Below are 19,188 nucleotides of genomic sequence, written 5' to 3' on the forward strand. Positions count from 1 at the left end.
ATGTACAGCAAAAATAAAAAAAAAATGTCAAAGGCAGACGTTTTTTTGTTATTTCTTCAGAGAGGTTACTTACCACTGCACAGACAGTGTTGGCACTTAAACAAAAGTTTTCTAGAAATTATATTCAAACTGAAGTCGCAAATAATACTACCTATAATAGTACAGTGTTTTCTTTTGATAGAGTATTTATAAGTGAACATATTTTGCTTAAACCATGGAGGTACCTCCATGCTTAAACCCAAGGCCAAAAATTTGTAACTAAGTATTTTTTCTCAAGTCAAGTACCAAGTAATCGCTGGAGTCAAGTCCCACATCACAAAGATAGACCCCTTGCATAACGCGAAGCGCTACATGGGACGCTGAGGTCACACGCACATTTTTACGCACAACGAACAACTTATGGTCCAATGATTTGCCCAAGTGAGACTTTTTGAGTGTGTGACGCCACATACAAGGGGTCTGTCTAATGGCAACATGGTAATTTTTACTTAATTTGGGGTCGAACAAGAGCTGGATTTGGACCTTCGTTCCTAATAATTGTCATCTGATTTTGAGCTAGGCGTCAATTGCAAAAGGTGTCAATTAGTATAATTGTACACGATCTGTTAGTATTATTATCATTATTAACCCCCCATGTTGCCGACTTGGCTCCAAGAATAGGTCTATAATACAACAACAAGCCAAGCCTATTTAAATAAATACACAGGATCCCTTTAGCAGATGTAGAGTTATAAGATTTGCCATCTTTATTCTTCAATCATTCTGCCAAATTAAGTAATACATACTTTGGGTTGCCCTTCAATACAATATTTAGCTCTTATTTTATTTTATTGACAGTACTTTTTGTTTGAATAACTGGGTATTTTCTTTGGATGCTTCTATTTCTGGGAAACTAAGCGTTCAATCTTTGTTTTTACAATGACTAGAATAAGTATCGTCTTCTAGTTGCCGGATCACAATTTCTTGATTTATGCAATTCATAGTCATAGACGTTAAACCAATGTTTGTATGAGAGAGATTGGCTGTTGCCAGCTTGGCACTGATATCCCCTTGTGCAAGTTTGCAGAGTTCCCTTGACGGAAGATCATCTAAACAAACAAACAAACAAACAAACAAACAAACAAACAAACAAACAAACAAACAAACAAACTGCATTGTTTGTATGAAGAAAAAAACCTTATTTACCCCTGGGGCGGTAGTCTCTGTGAAGGATAATTTGGATAATATGGCAAAGAGATGTCCATTAAAACATCAACCAAAAATGTAACGTGTAAAATAAAGCAATTAAAGAAACAAACTGTAGTAGGTATTTAGTCGTAAGAAGTTAACAAATAGATCCATTTAATTATTAGTATTTTTTTGGTTGTATCATAGAATCCAAACGAGAAATGCTTTAAATCTTACTGTGTATAAAAAATATGTCAGATATTAATAACAAAAACAATGTTAAATTTATCTTAATACTAATCGTGTATTATTTGTGTTGTATCACAAGTTTCTGAAACATTACAACCTTTGGAAATTTGTTTTCTTTTCTTGTTTTTAAATGACTACTTAACAGGTCCTGAATTACCCAACATCACCCCAAGCAATTGCTGTAATGTCATGTGCTTTTGCTGTCATGCCCTTTTGCTGTCATGCCCTTTGAAAAAGTTCTATGAAAAATTCACATTTTCTTCATAGACTGCTAATCAGAGAAAAAATTGCTGTCCCCGTCAAGAGTGAAATTCGAGGCCAAACTTGCTATTCACCTTGAGAACTGTTTATTGAAATAAGTTGGGCGAAAAAGAAAAAAAAGAGTCAAGTACAAAATCTGTTTCTTGTTGCCCTGCAAAAAGGAAAAAGGCAAAAAAATGTTATAGATATGTTCGTCCCCGTGTTCCTGGCTGTGGCTGCTGTATGCGCTGTAGCACCTTGTAAACCCTTATAAGGCGCCACATAATTGGGTCTCATAATTCATAACTTCAATGACCCATCTTTCTGTATAATGTGTATACATTTGTACTATAAAGCGCCCTGAGTATCTTGTTTGGTAGATACGTGCGCTATATAAGACTTTGATATTATTATCTATTATTTTTATATTATTATATGAAGATGACTATTTTAGACAGGAAGAAGCCAGATTTTTACACAAACTGTACCAAATATTGGGTTTTTCATTAGAAAACATCACTTTTTTTCTTCCGTGGTGGCTGTTAGCAGAATTTCATAAAAACTGCTAACTATCGGCTTGCAAATTTACCGATGGTTTCTGTCGGCAGATGAGAAACGCAACAAAGCAAAAGCTTTGTGAAGGTTCACATGCGCCATCAAATCATTTCAATCGTTTACGAAACAGCCTTCGCTTAGGTAAATTTTTCTGCTATAGTAAGCACAAACATTAGCTTCCTGGTTAACTGTTTACAAGCTTTGTCAAAATAGGTACAGGCAGCCCAAAGGTCTCTCGTTTAAACCGTTCAAAACATTTGCTGATACATGTACATGGGATTCATACATCAATTAATAAACTACAACTTCTTTCACTTTCACAAATATCTTTTAATGCTACACCTAATCAAGATTTGTGAAATAGATTCTCCTTCGTAAGAGTTCCCCGTCCCTGTAGTGATACGAGACACAGGATCTGTTCCTTAAATCTAAAATTTCACTTCTCTGAACATTTAAAAAGGTTCTCCAATGTCAAATTCAGTTTCGTGATTCACTCATTTCCCAATAGACTGAGTCTTTACATGTATGAAAAAGGGTGACCAAAATTGTTTCCCACTTTCATGAGGACTTGTATCTACTGGAAAATGAGAACATCACAAAACTGAATTTGAACTTAAAGCCCCTCTTAAACGCCAACTTTAAATTCCTGTATATTTATCCAAAGTGTGTTTTGACCTAAATTAGAAGCTTATTATAGGATTTGAGGCATTGCATGGTGGGGTATGAATGTATATTTGGTTTGCGGTAACACCATGTGTGTATATCTACTTGCCAGGTAGAGTTGTTCTTAGGGAACTGTCTTGCTTTATTCCACTGCTGTGGAGTAGATAATCGAAGGTTCGGGAGACTTCTCAGTTCTGAAAAGAACTGTCCTGCTTTTGTAACTATTACCAGGGCAGATGGTATAGAAATTAGACTGGACTACTACTTAGCTTATAGGATCGTAATAACTGTACTGCCGCGGAGTCAGTTCTGAATTGGTCTCAACGTTTCGACTAGAAGCTTATTTTTTAGGTTCCCCAACTATTCTGTAAGCGCCATTATCGCACAAAGGGGGCACTGAAAGGGTTTAACAATTAATTTATAACAAGTCCTTTAGAGCTAAAGGATAAAAATGGGTTTCTATATGTAGAATACTAACATAACCCACCTGGGCAGTGCTTTGTTTATTAACCCGACAATTGTGCATATCAGGGTTTGCTCAGCAGCAGATTACAGTTCACAGAGCCATGTGTTATGCACAGCATAAAGATTGGTTGGCAATCAATTTTGCTTAGACAGTAATTTTTTTTCAAAATGAAATTCAAACACGATCAAAACTGGTTGTGAATTAAGCTTGTCGACAGCACTGAAATTTATAGGTTTTGTATTGTTTCATACTGATGGACCTACAAACCTGGCCAAAATGCTTGGGTCATTTGAAACTAAACATACCATCCCCCGTTCCCCAGCTCAATGTTGTTAACCCCAGCTTGAGCAGAGAGCATGCAATAAGAGCCACCATTGAACGGGAAGCGGGCCCAACGAGATAGGGCCGGGTTTTTCTGATTTTATTTTTGCCTGAAATTTTTTTTTATAATAAAAGGCCTACCACATAAAAGGGATTTAGAAAAAGAAATATAATTTTAAACAAAATTGTTGCGGGGGGCCAACGAGATACAGCCAGGGTTGTATTTTCTTACACCAGTCGTATTTTCTTGCTTTCGTTCCCAACTAGTTCGACCTCACTGGAAAGGTTCTGACCAAGGGGCGAGACTGACTGGAGGAGTGCAGAGTGTGATGCACGGCCGAACAGCGCCACCAAGAGGGCTACACCATACCCAGTGGCTCTCTCTCCCTGTATAAGTAGTGAAAAATTTAATTAATTTATTTGCTTTCATTAAAGACACTGTACACCTTTGGTAATTGTCAAAGACCTGTGCTCTCACTTGGTGTATCCCATCATAAGCATAAAATAACAAGCCTGTGAAAATTTGGGTTCAAAAAACCCCCTTGTTGGACGAATTTGTGTGCTTTCAGATAGGAATAAAAGACTTCTAGCTAGAAGTCTTTTAATGTTTTAGTGAGAAATTACCTCTTTCTCAAAAACTACGTTACTTCCGAGGGAGTCGTTTCCCACAATGTTTTATACTATCAGTGACGAGAGGTATCGATACAGCGCGCTGCCCATGGTAGCGAGGCTGATGATATAACATCATGACATGATAGAAAAAGCCTGTTCAGAATTACACAACACAATGCAGTGCTGTCGAGTTCCTGTTGTCTGAGTAAGAGTCCCTGAATCTGAATCCAAGCCCGACTCTACATCAAAATCCTATCCACTGAGTATGAGTCCCCTTTTGTCCGACTCCCTCAGGTCTATTTAAAGTTAGTCCTGTCGGTTAGTCATTTTGACACACGAGTGCATATCTAAGGCAATGCAAAAGTTTTTCGCTATTTCTGGCTCCAAAGCTACTGTACGTTTGAGTGAAATTTTTACCTCAACACCCATTTCATAATTCAACAGCATTTTTGATGACACAAAGGGTCCATGATTGACATGCAATGACTTTAGTCAATACATCGATGTAAAAATTTTTTTTTTACATATTTTAATGGGTACCATGAGGTTAGCTGAAATTGTCAAAAAGTATTTTGTTGTAATACCACAAACCTTACTAGAAATAATATTATGGCAATTATGAGACCTGTTCCTGCACCGTAAAGCCAACCTCAGGTCGACCAACGATTTTCTTGCGCCCGCAACAAACCGTCAGCAACGCGCAGACAAATATGCTCAGGTCACATTAGCTGAGAAATCGTGCGCCTTTGATTGGTTCCCGACCGTCGGGATCGTGTCGTTCAAGTTGAAATTGTTCTACTCTTGCCGACTGTTAATTTTTGCGAGCGCGACTGTTTCAGATTGTCTTAAAATCATCGCAGTTGCGCTCAGGTCGCAAATAATCGCCGACTGAAAAGTTCCTAATGGTCTTAACTCAGGCGCAGTGTGATCCTGAAAAGTCAGTCGCCGAATGTTTCGTTGTTGACGAAAGGTTGACCTGAGGCCGGTTTAAAGTTTCCAATCCTACTTAGGATGGACTTACATAGTTAGCAGGGCTGGCCATGTCCACATGAATCCAAGTACCAGTGAAATCAAACCCAATGTGAGCTCCAATGAAGAGACCAGCGCATGAACTCTGTGCATTGCCACGGTCCTGAAAAAAAAAAATAAAAAAAAAATAAGATCACAATAAATTTTAGTTGTTGGTACAAATTTACGAGTAGCACTCTGTACCTAGAATTCTGAGAAATATCAGCAACTTTGAAAATGACCACTTATGCAGGAAAATATATAAAAATAAAAATACAAAAACTTATTTAAAAAAACCTTAGTGTTGGGCCACACATTTGATTAAGTATGGCAGGTATATGATAGGGTTTCGCCTTCGATGATACAAGCATGGCACTCAGCAGAAATCTCATCGGTTGAAGACAATGGACACTATTGGTAGTTGTCAAAGACCAGTCTTCTCACTTGGTGTATCTCAACATATAAAATAACAAACCTGTGAAAATTTGAACTCAATTGGTCATCGAAGTTGCGAGATAATAATGAAAGAAAAAACGCCCTTGTCACACAAAGTTGTGTGCCTTTAGGTGCTTGATTTCGAGAACTGTTGTAATTGTTGAATTGCAAATTATTATAATTCTTATTCTTATTGCTCTTACCATGACTGAGTTCTTCATATCTGCAACAGCGCTACCAAATTCACTGAAGTGAAGCTCAGGGCAGAAAACCAGGGGAAACACTAAGTCTCCGCTGTTCCTTCCTGAAAGCCAGACAAACAGCGATACAAATAATGTCATCCCAACCATTTCATAGAGCTGCTTAGCACTAAAATTTGCTTAGCATGAAATGTCTTACAGAATTATCAGGACTAGCCAAACATTTTTCTTATCTCCTCTTATCTCCTAGTCCTAACTCTTTGTGAAATCGACCCATGTTCTTTTAAAGCACATCATAAAGGGAAAAAAACCCAAATTATAATCTTTATCCCAAATGCAAAATTAAACATCTATGAAATGAGAACCAAAAACCATGACTGACCAGCTACTGCACAAGCCTCCTCCCATTCTTCCTTGTTGCATAACAGTCCAGCGTGGTACTTTCCTGTTGAGATGCCTTGGGCCCCGGTCAGTGTAGCCATGTCTAATACAATGTCTGCCTTTAGATCCTTCACTGCATAGGCAACCTACAGGGGTTAAAAAGAAGACTTTTGCATTGAAAAACGACAAATTTGCGACCCCTGATTAAAGCCATTGGACACTTCCGGTAAACAGTATTATCCAAGGCCCACACTTCGTGTATCACAACTTATATATAAAATAACAAACCTGTGAAAATTTAGGCTCAATCGGTCATTGGAGTCGGGGGAAAATAACGGGAAATCCCACCCTTGTTTCCGCACGTTTCGCCGTGTCATGACATGTGTTTCAAAGTAATCCGTAATTCTCGACATCGAGAATTGATATTGTTTTAATGTTTTCTCAAAAAGTAAAGCATTTTGTGGAATAATATTTCAAGAGAAGTCTTTCACCATTACCTGCTGTAGACACTGTAAGTTATTTGTAAGTATGTGAACTTTTATTTTTGTTTCTGTTCCGAAAGTGTCCAATAGCTTTAACATGCCAGCGCTCTACAAACTGAGCTATCGATCTTTATGTTGGCAATCCCCCCTTATTTTGTAAATACTATTGTTTGGGTGAGCCAGTCAGAGACCCTTTCAACTTAAAAACAAAATTTTTTGCTCGAGTCATTCGCTGTGTTTTTTCGTTATGTTTTTTCTTCTTGACACATATTGGAGTGGGTAAAACACAAAAAAAAAAATGCAAAACATTTAACAAGATTTCAAAAGATGGTGTTCAAATTGGTAGAAAAGAAATCCTCAAAAATTTAAGAAACACCAAGGGTTTTTAGATATAACTTTACTCACCCCATCACCAAGCACTAAGCGCCCCTCTGCATCAGTATTGTTGATTTCTACTGATCTAAAGGAGGTAACCCAAAACATAGAGAACAAATTGTATAATGTATAGTAATGTAAATGACCCAAATGTTTGGATGTGTGGCCCAAGCTCGCTGAATTCTTCGGAATATTTTCTATTGGTTTTTAAAAGCCATACTGTGCAATATTGGGCATTCTATATGGTTTTAAAAGCCATACTGTGCAATATTGAGCCTTCTATATGGTTTTCTCGTGATGATTTATGTGAAGTTATTAATTTATTTATTTATTGAATTTGTTTGCGTATTGGCCAAAATGTGCGCCTACTGGCACACATTTTCATGCATATCGGCCCCAACACACAAGCTTGAGCATTGTGAGAACCTTTGGTATGTAAACCCTGTACGCACCTTCCAGAGTACAGGATGTGAATATCATCTGGTCGGGTAGCTAGTGGTCCTACAGCATTCTCAGCAAGGCAGATTATAGCATGAAGGTTCTCCTTAAAACCCTGTCAGTAAACAGTCAAGATATGAACAGGTTATAAGATCTCAAGTCTTGCTTGGTGCGGGAAGTAATAAAAGAACTAGTTTAATGCCATTGGACACTTTCGGTAAACAGTATTGTCCATAGCCCACACTTCGTGTATCACAACTTCTAAATAAATTGACAAACCTGTGAAAATTTAGGCTCATTGGAGTCGGGAGAAAATAAGGGGATGCAACTTTTTCATTTAAATATATCAATTAACGTGGTTTTTTAAATTTTTATGTTAAAGCGTAAGATGATGTTTACCAGTTTGACAGCAGATGCAAAGGCTCCCAGCACCCCTGCAGCACCGCCGCAATCTCTCTTCATACCAGGCATGGCGGTCTGGGGAAGATAAATGCAACAAATACAGAAGGCCATTTAACTCATTGCATATTTAAAGGAACACGTTGCCTTGGATCGAACGAGTTGGTCTATAAAAAAAGAGTGTTTAACCGTTTGTTATAAAATGCATATGGTTGACCGTATTAGTCGACGAGGTAAAAGGAAAACCGTGCAATTTCAAGGCATGTTTGTGTGGATCATTGTATTCTACTTTTACAACATCTTTCTACCCATATGCATATTATAGCAAACGCTTTTCAAAGACCAACTCATCCGATCCAAGGCAACGTGTTCCTTTAAAATATGATTTTTTTGCCATATACAACCTTTTGAAATTAAATTTTCAGATGGTTGTTTTATTTTGTACGTAAAAATAGAATTAGCTGTTTCAAACAATCGGAACAACGGTATGAATGCAATAGTAAAATGCCTGACATTTTGACACTAGCAGGGTCTTTCTCGAAGGCTAAATGGTCTTTTATTGTGTACATCTACATTTATAGAGGATTAAAACAATCGAAAGGTTAAAAAAAAAACACAAATGTTTACGATCCCTTTAACTCACCTTCCCTTTAATTGATAAGCCACCGGTGTCATAGACAATGCCCTTGCCGACCCACGCTATTGTCTGAGTTGCAGACGCTGGCTTATGGCTAAGTACAGCCATAGCCGGCGGGTTAGCCGCTGCCTTTCCGACCCCATAGATACCTAGTGGACATAGAAACATAGGGTAGAAATCAACTAATTATCATCATTCTGTGTACTGTCAACCCTCACTATATATTAAAGAGGTTGTGCTTATAAAGAGTACATTCTGAAGTCCTGAATCTCATTTCTGCTTTGTGTTCCTTTGTTTTGCTGTCCATACATTTGGAATCAAGGAAATGCCCATGGACACATTACATTGTTATCATACTGCCACCGTCTTGGCCCTAAATTATTTCCTTTCCTCCGCTTCCCCCTTCCCCCCCTCCAAACCCTAACAAAAATGTTTGGTTCAGCCACTGCTGTGATGCATCAGGCCTTCTTACTCTCAAAGCTGGCCTCTACAAGTGCCATATTGTTTGATTTACCTCCAAATCCTTGTTTATCCAGATCTTCACCCCTGATGATGAATGGTACGATACCAAGCTCTTTCCCCACTCTCTGCACCTCCTTTTAAATAAAACACAAACACAAATATTTGAAACACATAGGCTCAAACTATGCCATCAAAGATAGTCTCTTTATATGGTTGAACTGGTCATTGAAGGAAATATTAAATAGGATTTGAGGCATTGCATGGTGAGGTATATATTTGGTTTGCGTTTACACCATGTGTGTGTGTGTATCCAGGTAGAGTTTTTTCTTAGAGAACTGTCTTGCTTTATTCTACTAAGGGGTCTTGTCAAAACTCATCCTGGACAGACCACAGGACGAGGCTCGTCCGATGTCACATTTTTGTCGGACCGGCCACAGGATGGCAGTTCATATGGAACAAGGTTCCACACAATGAAATGTGTGTTCCCGTCCGATACACAAAAGGGGTGCATCATTGTACAGGTGCTGTTTAATAACATGGATTTCTCAAAGAATTATATTTGAATCTAAAGATTTTAAAAGGGGTTGTCCCACTAGATAACTAAATAAGTTTTTATTCACGCAGAAGAACAACATAGACAATAAAGACAATTGCAATTTTGTCCACAGACTGAAATAAAAACGTTGAAACCCATCCTGTTAAAAAGTTACAACATGAAATGCACAGAGAGCTTAAGATATGACCAATTTGTCTGTAGTAAATACTCAAGGTCATTGAAGCCCAGTGTGAAACCGCAAACTGGCCCTCGGAGACCCCCTGCTTGTTATCCAGTAGATAGCAATCTAAAAACTCTGCGGTTTGTAAACAAATGATCCCTGGTGAAGGCCAGTCACTGTGAGCTCGTCCTATAGCCCGTCCGATAAAGTAATCACTACAAGGGAATTGAACATGGGACAGAAACCTGGTCCTGGACGGGTGCCCGTCCTTTGGCTGTCCAGGATGAGTTTTGACAAGGTCCCTAACAACGGGGTGGATGTGCGGGGCGTTCAAAGGGAGACTTCTCAGTTCTGAAAACAACTGTCCTTCTTAAAGGAAATATTGTTTCATCGTGCCCTACAGCACCTCACACAATCAAATTGTATGTGGATGGGGTTTTCAGTCCCTACCTGGCTGCGAGGGTTTTCCCTGTAAAGGTTTTCCTCCCATGTCTAAAACTGAAATTCTACATTGTCTTTCTCCAAAAAGTTAAAGTGATTGTGATGATTCCATGAGGATGATTTGCTGACTGCATAGATCAGATTGAGAATTGAGACTCAAAGTTATCGATTTTGGTACCTGTAGGAAATGGTCAGTATTCATTTCATTACACGGCGTGTCGACAATCCGTGCAGATTGGCGCACAGCGTCCGCAGTGACAGCGAGGGTCTGGATGTCTCCGTCGGTCAGAGGCTTACTGCTGTTCTCTCCCACAAGGATAAACTCGATGGTTATGACCCGCGTGCTGGACCCCTTAGATCCAAGCCGACGGGAGAAAAGTGGGTAGGCTCTGGCCGCTGCGCAGGCCGACGCAAACACGGAGCTTCGTTCACACACGATCTGTTGAAAAAAGAATATCAGCAACTAGACTTGAGGAAATCAGTTGGTGAAACCATTATTATTTTGAAAGATCTGCAGAAAAAGAATATCGGCAACTAAACTTGAGGATATTAATCAATATTTTTTGGGAATAGGTTAACACTACTCTGGGCCCAATTTTATGGCTCTGGTTACCGCCGAATTATGTGCTTGCGATCACCATTCTTCGCTTACAGGGCAAGTACCTAGTTCCTGTGCTAGCTCTATAAAGCGAAGAATGCAAAGAAATGTGGACTACGCACGCTCACAAGTATAAACTCCCTGCTAACCTGGGAAAATGTGTTGCAGCTATTTCTTTGCTTATTTATGGTAAGCAGAGCCATGAAACTGGGCCCAGATCCCTTGGCCACCAGAAATTGTTTCCAATGCACGAGACCACACAGCCATGTCATGATACTGAGCAGTGACCTAAATAGAAATTTTCACTGGGGAGGGGGGAGGGGGAGCTATTGGATTGCTATATAATGTATCGAACCATTCACTTGTGCATGATTTATCTTTTGGTGGTGGGGGGAGCAGGGGACAGGGGCACTTGCCCCCCCCCCCTCCACTGAAACTGAGAAAAACAAATATTTCAAACTTTCAGATCGGTTGAATATACAAACCACAATGCACTCCTTGGCCATGCCTGGTAGGCCATTTTTGACCAGCTTGGTGACAGCGTGGGCCCGTGATGGTGTGTTGTGCCGGCTCGCTTTGAGGGGCAAGGCTGCGATTGTGGCATTGTTGACCCACAAGGAGACGGAGTCCGTTGGCGATGGGTGCAGACTGTCAACGCCCACCTTAAACGTCTGTTGAGTGACAGAGATAGAAAATAGTAGGAATAAAAAAAAAAAAAGGATTCAAACTGCCTCTAGCTACCGGGCAATCTCTATGGTCTAGTTGGTAAGACATCTGTGGCCGATTTCACAAAGAGCTAAGGCAGATTGATCTAAACCGCAAATCAATCATAGTTAGTTGCTTAGTAAAGTGGGAAGTCACAATGCAAATCACTATGGTGACACTGACAATTTGTCTTACTATGGATTGTATTGCTTTGCCCTGCTCTAGATTGGCAAAGGTTGAGTAATATGAGTAATATGCCTGTGATTGCAATTCAATCACGACATCATCCGCTGACCCTCTGTGCTGGGTGGAGCGAGGCTTCTAACATGCATGGTCACTTTATTATGTATCCGCTCTGCCCGCACCCTGGTCGGCCCATTATATGTGAGTGATAATATTATAATTTAGGCCTATATTAATAGTAAGATACACTATTTTGTTTATTAATTATTATTATTATTTTTTTTAGCGGCATTAATAAAACATCAACAATCATGTCAATTTTGTTCCCAAACTTATAAAATCTGGGGCTACTTTGTCTGTGGGGATGACCTTGTATGTCAGGGGCGACTCTGCTAGCTAGGCCTAGTTTTTTAGGGGGCGACATTTGTAACTGTTAATAAGGGGCGACTTTGTAACAATCTGGGGCGAGCCAATCAGACTCAGGGGGCGATGTTGCAGGGGGCGACTTTGTTGGGGGCGAGCTGACCAGCCCCCCCCCCCCATGCAATCCAAGGTATCCATTATGATAATGCATTGCATGCCATTTTTTATTAATAAAAATATTGTAAAGATTGAACACTACTGTACTACATTAGTACTGACGTAGACCCAGTAACTGGGGCGCTGTACTCCTTTTCAACAATTTTTGACTTTATCTGTCGTACTAGCGCCCCAGGGAATGGCACAGAATTTTAACGAATACCCAGTTTTTCGCGACACCCAGCCACAAAAAATGCCTCAAAATGACAAAAAGACCAAACAAACTAGCTCAAAAATCGCCTACTCTATTCTCGATACGTCTAGGATGTAACATCAGGCATTTAATTGTACTCACGATCATTTTTTAAACTCCAAATCGATGATTTTTAACTCCGCATCGTGGAGCGATTGACAAGTCTGCGATTTTCGGATGTGTATGGTAACGAAACATGGCGTCGCGTTGTGGGTGGATGTCCATCAACGGCTGTTTAATGCTACACTTGTTACAGGCGTTGCAGCGAATGCTATACATTGTACACGGGGATGGGTACAGGCGCTGCAGCTAGCGAGTGCCCACGTGCGTTCAATCATGGTCAACGTAACTTACACGGTGCCGGGTTGTTGGAAAATTATCAGAAAGGGGGTGAAAAGTTCTCAGAAAGGGAATATTGTCTGAAAGAGGGGATTTTTCTGGTCTGAAGTCTGCTGGATGAAGCTGGATGGTTCTGGATGAAGTCTGCTGGTCTGGATTTTTCTGGTCATCGCCCCCCCCCCCCCCCAAAAAAAAAGGGGAAAAAAAAGGGGGAAAAAAGATGATAAATAAATAAATAAAAATTCTACAGTGACACTGGCAGCACTAAACATTATAAGAAGCAATTTAACCATGCACAAAAATCGTAGGCCTAGATGAAGTACAGCGGTTTTTATTTATTTATCATATTTTTCCCCCTTTTTGGGGGGGGGCGATGACCAGAAAAATCCCCTCTTTCAGACAATATTCCCTTTCTGAGAACCTTTCACCCCCTTTCTGATATTTTTCCAACAACCCGGCACCGTATAAGTTACGTTGCCCATGATTGAACGCACGTGGGCACTCGCTAGCTGCAGCGCCTGTACCCATCCCCGTGTACAATGTATAGCATTCGCTGCAACGCCTGTAACAAGTGTAGCATTAAACAGCCGTTGATGGACATCCACCCACAACGCGACGCCATGTTTCGTTACCATACACATCCGAAAATCGCAGACTTGTCAATCGCTCCACGATGCGGAGTTAAAAATCATCGATTTGGAGTTTAAAAAATGATCGTGAGTACAATTAAATGCCTGATGTTACATCCTAGACGTATCGAGAATAGAGTAGGCGATTTTTGAGCTAGTTTGTTTGGTCTTTTTGTCATTTTGAGGCATTTTTTGTGGCTGGGTGTCGCGAAAAACTGGGTATTCGTTAAAATTCTGTGCCATTCCCTGGGGCGCTAGTACGACAGATAAAGTCAAAAATTGTTGAAAAGGAGTACAGCGCCCCAGTTACTGGGTCTAGTACTGACGTACATGTAGTTAATAACTAGTCACGGGCGGGCCGACCTTGGAAATACTGGCTAACTTACCTCTTGTGTCACTCTCGGCTCCAACTTTGAGCGGACTGCTTCATAACTGATTGCTGTCAGGTGTGACAGCTGTCCAAGAATCAAAACCGACCGAGAACTTGGGTCAGAAACGCTGTTCCCGGAAGAAAATTGTAGAACAACATTCGCCATGTTGATAGTCACAGCGCCCTCAGGAGTCCAAAATAGTTATTTTATTACAGAAACTTCCGAAGTGTGACGTCAGATGTTTACTACTTTTTACTCAGTGCGGCTGACCAAACCAATAAGTAACATAAAGAAAACATTTCCATTCAAATGTTTTTATATATTTTTTTTAAATAGATTGATTGCTTGATTAAACTCACATTGATTGCTTGATTAGGGGGCGGGGGTGGGGGGTGGGGGACACAAGATTTTGTATTACTTCTGCCACTTAAAACTGTTTCCATTTTGCACTTCTCCTCAAATAACAACTTTTCAGCGCTCGTGTTTCGTCATTCAAGTTCTTTTTGTATATAATACACAGACACAACTACCCCCGTCCGTAAAGGTCGAACGTGGAATTCTCTCTTGCTTTGCTGTCTTGGCCGTGTCCGATCTGCATCGTTGTCAATCGATTTCTTGCCGTTTCGAATTCAAGTAATAGGATTTGTTTAAAGATTCGACACGGCAGGACAGGAGCACGACGTTGGAAATCCATTTTTGAATTCGCCGTGGCACCTGGCTCTTTATATAATATGCTGGTTTCGAATTCAAATACTTTGAGTTCTCGTTGGCGCGGCATGCGGTTTCAAACGTTCGGAACTTACGGCTCTCACTTGGTGTATCCCAATTTATTGGCGCGGCACTGGTCTCAACTCAAGTCCCATAGACCTACAATGGCAGACCGACAAAGACAAGCACGTATGTTGTCAGTGCAACCGCATGAGAATTGTAGCTAAACAGGTCCTTCTTTCAAGGATTCATGAGTAGAGCATTTTGTTATAATGTAGGCCTACCATTATGCTATAAAGCAACTTTTCAAAACATCTCAACGATCTTGAAAACTTTGTGAAAAAGTCATACAGGCGTTTCAACGCAATTGGTCATCAGTCTAGTATGTTTCAATTCCATTAGTTTATTGCCATGTCTAGGGAAAAACACAGGATCTGCAATGCATTTACATTATACCTTGCTTTTAAAACAAAACTCTACTTTCTAAATGTGTCATTCCCAAATAACAGTTATGGTTGGTAAACCATTGAATAATAAAGCTATGTTATATCAAAAAAAGATTCTCATAATGAAGCTACACTATGTTACACTGAGTGATATGTTTTCGTGTTACTAATATTACTAACTTGCATCCATTTTGAGACAAACTATAAAGTCCCCTCGATCTACTATGTGAAAGTAATCCCCGTTCGATGCCTATCAACAACCAGGTAGTAGTTAATAAGCAGGACTTTATTTTCTCCAGAACTAAATAAATAGTCTGCCGAATTCCAGAATAAAAGCAAGACCTAATGGTATCCAAGAACAAAATCTACAAAGCAAAGTAAATAAATTTTAAACGTGGTATTACTGCAAACCAAATATACAATGATACCTAACCATGCAATGCCTATAAAACTAACCTTTTTTTTAATAGGGACGGGCCTAAAGGTTTTTATTTTATTTTATTTTATTGGGACACGATTTCTGACACAAGTTAATAGCAAAGTAGAATTATTACACATAAGTGTTCTGGCAAACTGAATAAATAGTTTCAATCAACAACAATAAATTTTATACAAAATTGATCGTTTTAAGATTACAATAATCGACAAACTAATAAAAAAAATAAAAAAAAAAAAAAATCAGACCTTATGTAAATGTTATAAAAGCAAACAATGATTTCTTTTTTTTAAATTGGGACAGGCTTAAAGGGAAGGTAGGCCCTACACGTTTGGAAATCATTTCTACAACTATAATGCCAATATAAACGTTTGGTTAGAAGTCTAAAGCAGCTTACAATAGTACAAAGCATTTTGAAAAACATGTTATTTTGAAGTAGTGTTATGTATCAGTTTTTATGCCCCAAAATGTGACACTTTGTACTCATTACAGGCCCACACTTGTTTCTGCATCTCTTAAAGGAACACGTTGCATTGGATCGGTCGAGTTGGTCTTTGAAAAGCGTTCGTAACTGTTTGCTATACAATGCACTATGGTTAGAAAGATGTTTTAAAAGTAGAACACAATGATCCATATACACATTTACCTCAAAATTGCGTGGTTTTCCTATTACTTTGCGAACTAACACGGTCGGCCGTTTATGGGAGTCAAAAATTTGACTCCCATAAATGGCCGATCGTGTTTGTCGACGAGGGAAAAGGAAAATCACGCAATTTTGAGTGATACTTGTGTGGATCATTATATTCTACTTTTAAAATATCTTTCTAATCATATATGCATTCTATAACAAACGGTTACAAACGCTTTTCAAAGACCAACTCGACCGATCCAAGGCAACGTGTTCCTTTAAGTGCCGTTACAAGTGGCCATCATTCATATTCTTGCGATCACCTATGGTTCTTTTGGTTCTTTTCAAAAACCACCCCAACCCAATCAGAAGTTGAAACCTGTGGTTCTTTTCAGAATATCATTACATGGTTTTACCGCAAACCTGTATCCGTCTTACTACTTGTCTAATTGTTATGTTATTGCTAGTCAATGCTTCCTTGATTTGGGGCAACGCAAGTTGATTCATAGATCACGTATAATAATGTTGTCATGAATTTTGGATCTTTTTTTCAGTCGGTGAAAACTTTCTCCTCCTTGTTTCTTTGAAGACCTAAAATTTCTACACTATTGCAAACACATTACTAACCTTGATTAAGACAATTTTATTCTCTTCATTATTTTACCAAAGTTTTTCCAGAACGAACAGAAAGTAATACTCACCATTGGTACCAGAGAAGGTATTTGAAGTTAAAAACAAAAATCACAAAAATATACAGATGCTTCGAACAAATTTCTTGGAAATAATAATTATTTCAGTTTGCATTGACAAGATACGGTCAAAAATGTGGCACGAGAATAAACGAGTGGATGCCCAAAACCCCTTAGAACAGATTTTTTAAGTTTGACCCTGCAACTATCTCAAATGACAAATCATTGGCATTTAATAAACAAACCTTTCAAAAAAATAATTATTTTATAATAATTTTATACAGACACTTAAAAATGTATATTGGAGAAGTCCTTTGACTACATGCGACGGCGCGAGCAGGCACCCATTAGAAGTTGATGTACACTGTGCGTTAATACAGCGTATAGAAAGACACGGCGTAGTCAGGGTTCGCACCAACAACAAGGGGGTCATTCCAAAAATAGGCCGGACAATTAAAAACTTTCAGCTACGCTCTGGAATAACTCTGGAACAAAAAATGCTAGGGAGATGCAGTTTGTATCTTAGTCATGCTGGCATATTCCTGCGTCCACTTTTTTAAAAGGTTTAGGGCGACTTGCACACTTCTTGATAGAAAAAAAGCTCAAGTACGCGATTAAATCTGATTGTCGCCCTATAAAAAAAAAAATGCAAGGCTTATACCCCTTGCGGTTTATTTCTAATTCTCGCCCAATTTCATCAAAAATACAAGGTATACCCGTTACAATTTCATCTCATTTTACGCCCAATTTTCATCAAAAATGCAAAGATTTACCCCTCGTAATTTTATTTGATTTCAGCCAAGTTTCAGCCAATGCTTACTCTTGGCAATTTTATCTATTTTTAGCCCACTACAAGAAAAATGCGAGGCTAACACCTTGCAATTCTAAATGATTTTAGCAAGAAATTTATCCCATGCGATTTTATCTGAATTAAGCCCGATTTTATCACAATTGCAAGGCTTACCATGGTTTTATTTTCTTACAAATTATGTAACGTTCCATTAAGAATGAGCGGAAAGAAAACATTAAAACATTAAATAATCAACACCCTTAGAAAGGTTTTGAAAAGTTAAAACAAATTTGTGCAGAAAGTTAGTTAGAGTGACGGCCAGGCCTTCAGGGGACTCAAAGTCTGATCGAAACCAGCGTGGTGATCACCCATTAGAACCCTTAAGGGATGGCTAGTCCCGGCCCCTCCTTTACTTTCCGACCCGGAATAATCATCCTACCCTAATTTGGGGAGAGACATGACGGACCCCAATCACTTACTGGTGCTAGCAGTAAAAGTCATGTCCCTTTGGTACGGGGCGGGATTCGAACCGGGTCTCCCAGCTCTGGAACGCACGCAAGCGAACGATCCAGTGCACCGTGTCGCCACAGTGCCCGTTGGTGTTAGGAGGTGATTTTAAACACTACTTAAATAATGCGCTGCTGTGACGACTTAGTAAAAGAAAAAGAATGGTGGTAGTAGTGGGATTCGAACCCGGGACAGTAGCATTGAAAGCGCACCTCTTACCGCACAGGCTACGGTTCTCTTCACTTACTCTGTGAAAATAATGCAATCTTATGCAACGGTATCGGTCCTATTTTTAAACGTTATAATTACAGACGAGTTTCGAAGTGATGACGTACTCGGAGGCAATACGATTACCTTTTTTTCTGGAGTTGCTGGTCACGTGCGTCAATTTGTTTAAGTTGCAACGTTCACTTCCCTTCCCCTGTTTTCGGGAGCAAATGATGTAACCATGACATTTCGCGGAAGGGGGGCTGTTTACAAAGTATTCGAGTAGGTCTAAGTCGTCGCTTTGAAGCTAGTCTTTTATTCTAACGGATCAATCCGATACACCAGACTTCATTATCTCTATGGACGGCTAAAAGTACCACAACCCATGTGGTAAAAGGTGGGATTTCAATGGGACTGAACCCAGGTTCGAATTCTACTGCAAAAAAATACTTTTAATTTACTGAAGCTCGGTTCAAACCCCTTGAAACTTTATCTGGTTTTAACCCTATTTCATGGAAAAAAATTCAAGGCTTACCACTTGCGATTTTATATATATTTTAGCCCAACTTCTTCAAAATTGCAAGGATTTAATACCCCTTGCGGTTTTTTTTCTGATCTTAGTCCATTTTCACCCAAAACGCGGGGCTTACCCCTTGCGGTCTTATCTGATTTCAGAAAAACTTCATCAAAAAGGCAAGACTGACCGCTTGCGAGTTTATCTGATTTCAGCCCAACTATTTCATCAAAAATGCAAGGCTTACCCCTTGGATTTTTAATTGATTTTATCCCAAGTTCATCAAAAACGAAAAGCTAACCCCTTGCGATTTCATCTGATTTGGGCCCAATTTCATTAAAAATGCAAAACTTACCCCTTGGGAGTTTATCTGATTTTAGCCCAATTTCATCAAAAATGGAAAGCTTACCCCTTGGGAG

At 39.4% G+C, this 19,188-nt stretch overlaps 1 protein-coding gene across 1 annotated transcript; it reads right to left on the reverse strand.

Annotated features, from left to right (window-relative positions):
- Nucleotides 1–723: 723 nt before the first annotated feature.
- On the reverse strand, nt 724–14,021 carry LOC139934419 (probable aminopeptidase NPEPL1). Its single transcript, XM_071928648.1, has 12 exons — nt 13,860–14,021; nt 11,331–11,516; nt 10,426–10,686; nt 9,143–9,224; nt 8,635–8,777; nt 7,992–8,069; nt 7,607–7,707; nt 7,185–7,239; nt 6,299–6,443; nt 5,920–6,020; nt 5,295–5,405; nt 724–4,048 (listed from the first exon to the last, which is right to left on the reverse strand). The coding sequence occupies exons 1-12, from the start codon at nt 14,007–14,009 to the stop codon at nt 3,890–3,892; spliced, it is 1,572 nt and encodes a 523-aa protein (XP_071784749.1). The 5' UTR covers nt 14,010–14,021; the 3' UTR covers nt 724–3,889.
- Nucleotides 14,022–19,188: the final 5,167 nt, after the last annotated feature.

Source organism: Asterias amurensis, chromosome 3 (genome assembly GCF_032118995.1).
Source record: "Asterias amurensis chromosome 3, ASM3211899v1".
NCBI classification, from domain to species: domain Eukaryota; kingdom Metazoa; phylum Echinodermata; class Asteroidea; order Forcipulatida; family Asteriidae; genus Asterias; species Asterias amurensis.

Excerpts from the sequence above, each read along its gene's own strand:
- LOC139934419 (XM_071928648.1), bottom strand. The coding sequence starts at position 14,009 with ATGGCGAATGTTGTTCTACAATTTTCTTCCGGGAACAGCGTTTCTGAC. Across the intron at positions 7,708-7,991 it reads TTGCATCTGCTGTCAAACTG|GGTTTTAAGGAGAACCTTCA; the intron begins GTAAACATCATC and ends GTTTACTGACAG. Across the intron at positions 5,406-5,919 it reads ATATGAAGAACTCAGTCATG|GACCGTGGCAATGCACAGAG; the intron begins GTAAGAGCAATA and ends TTTTTTTTTCAG.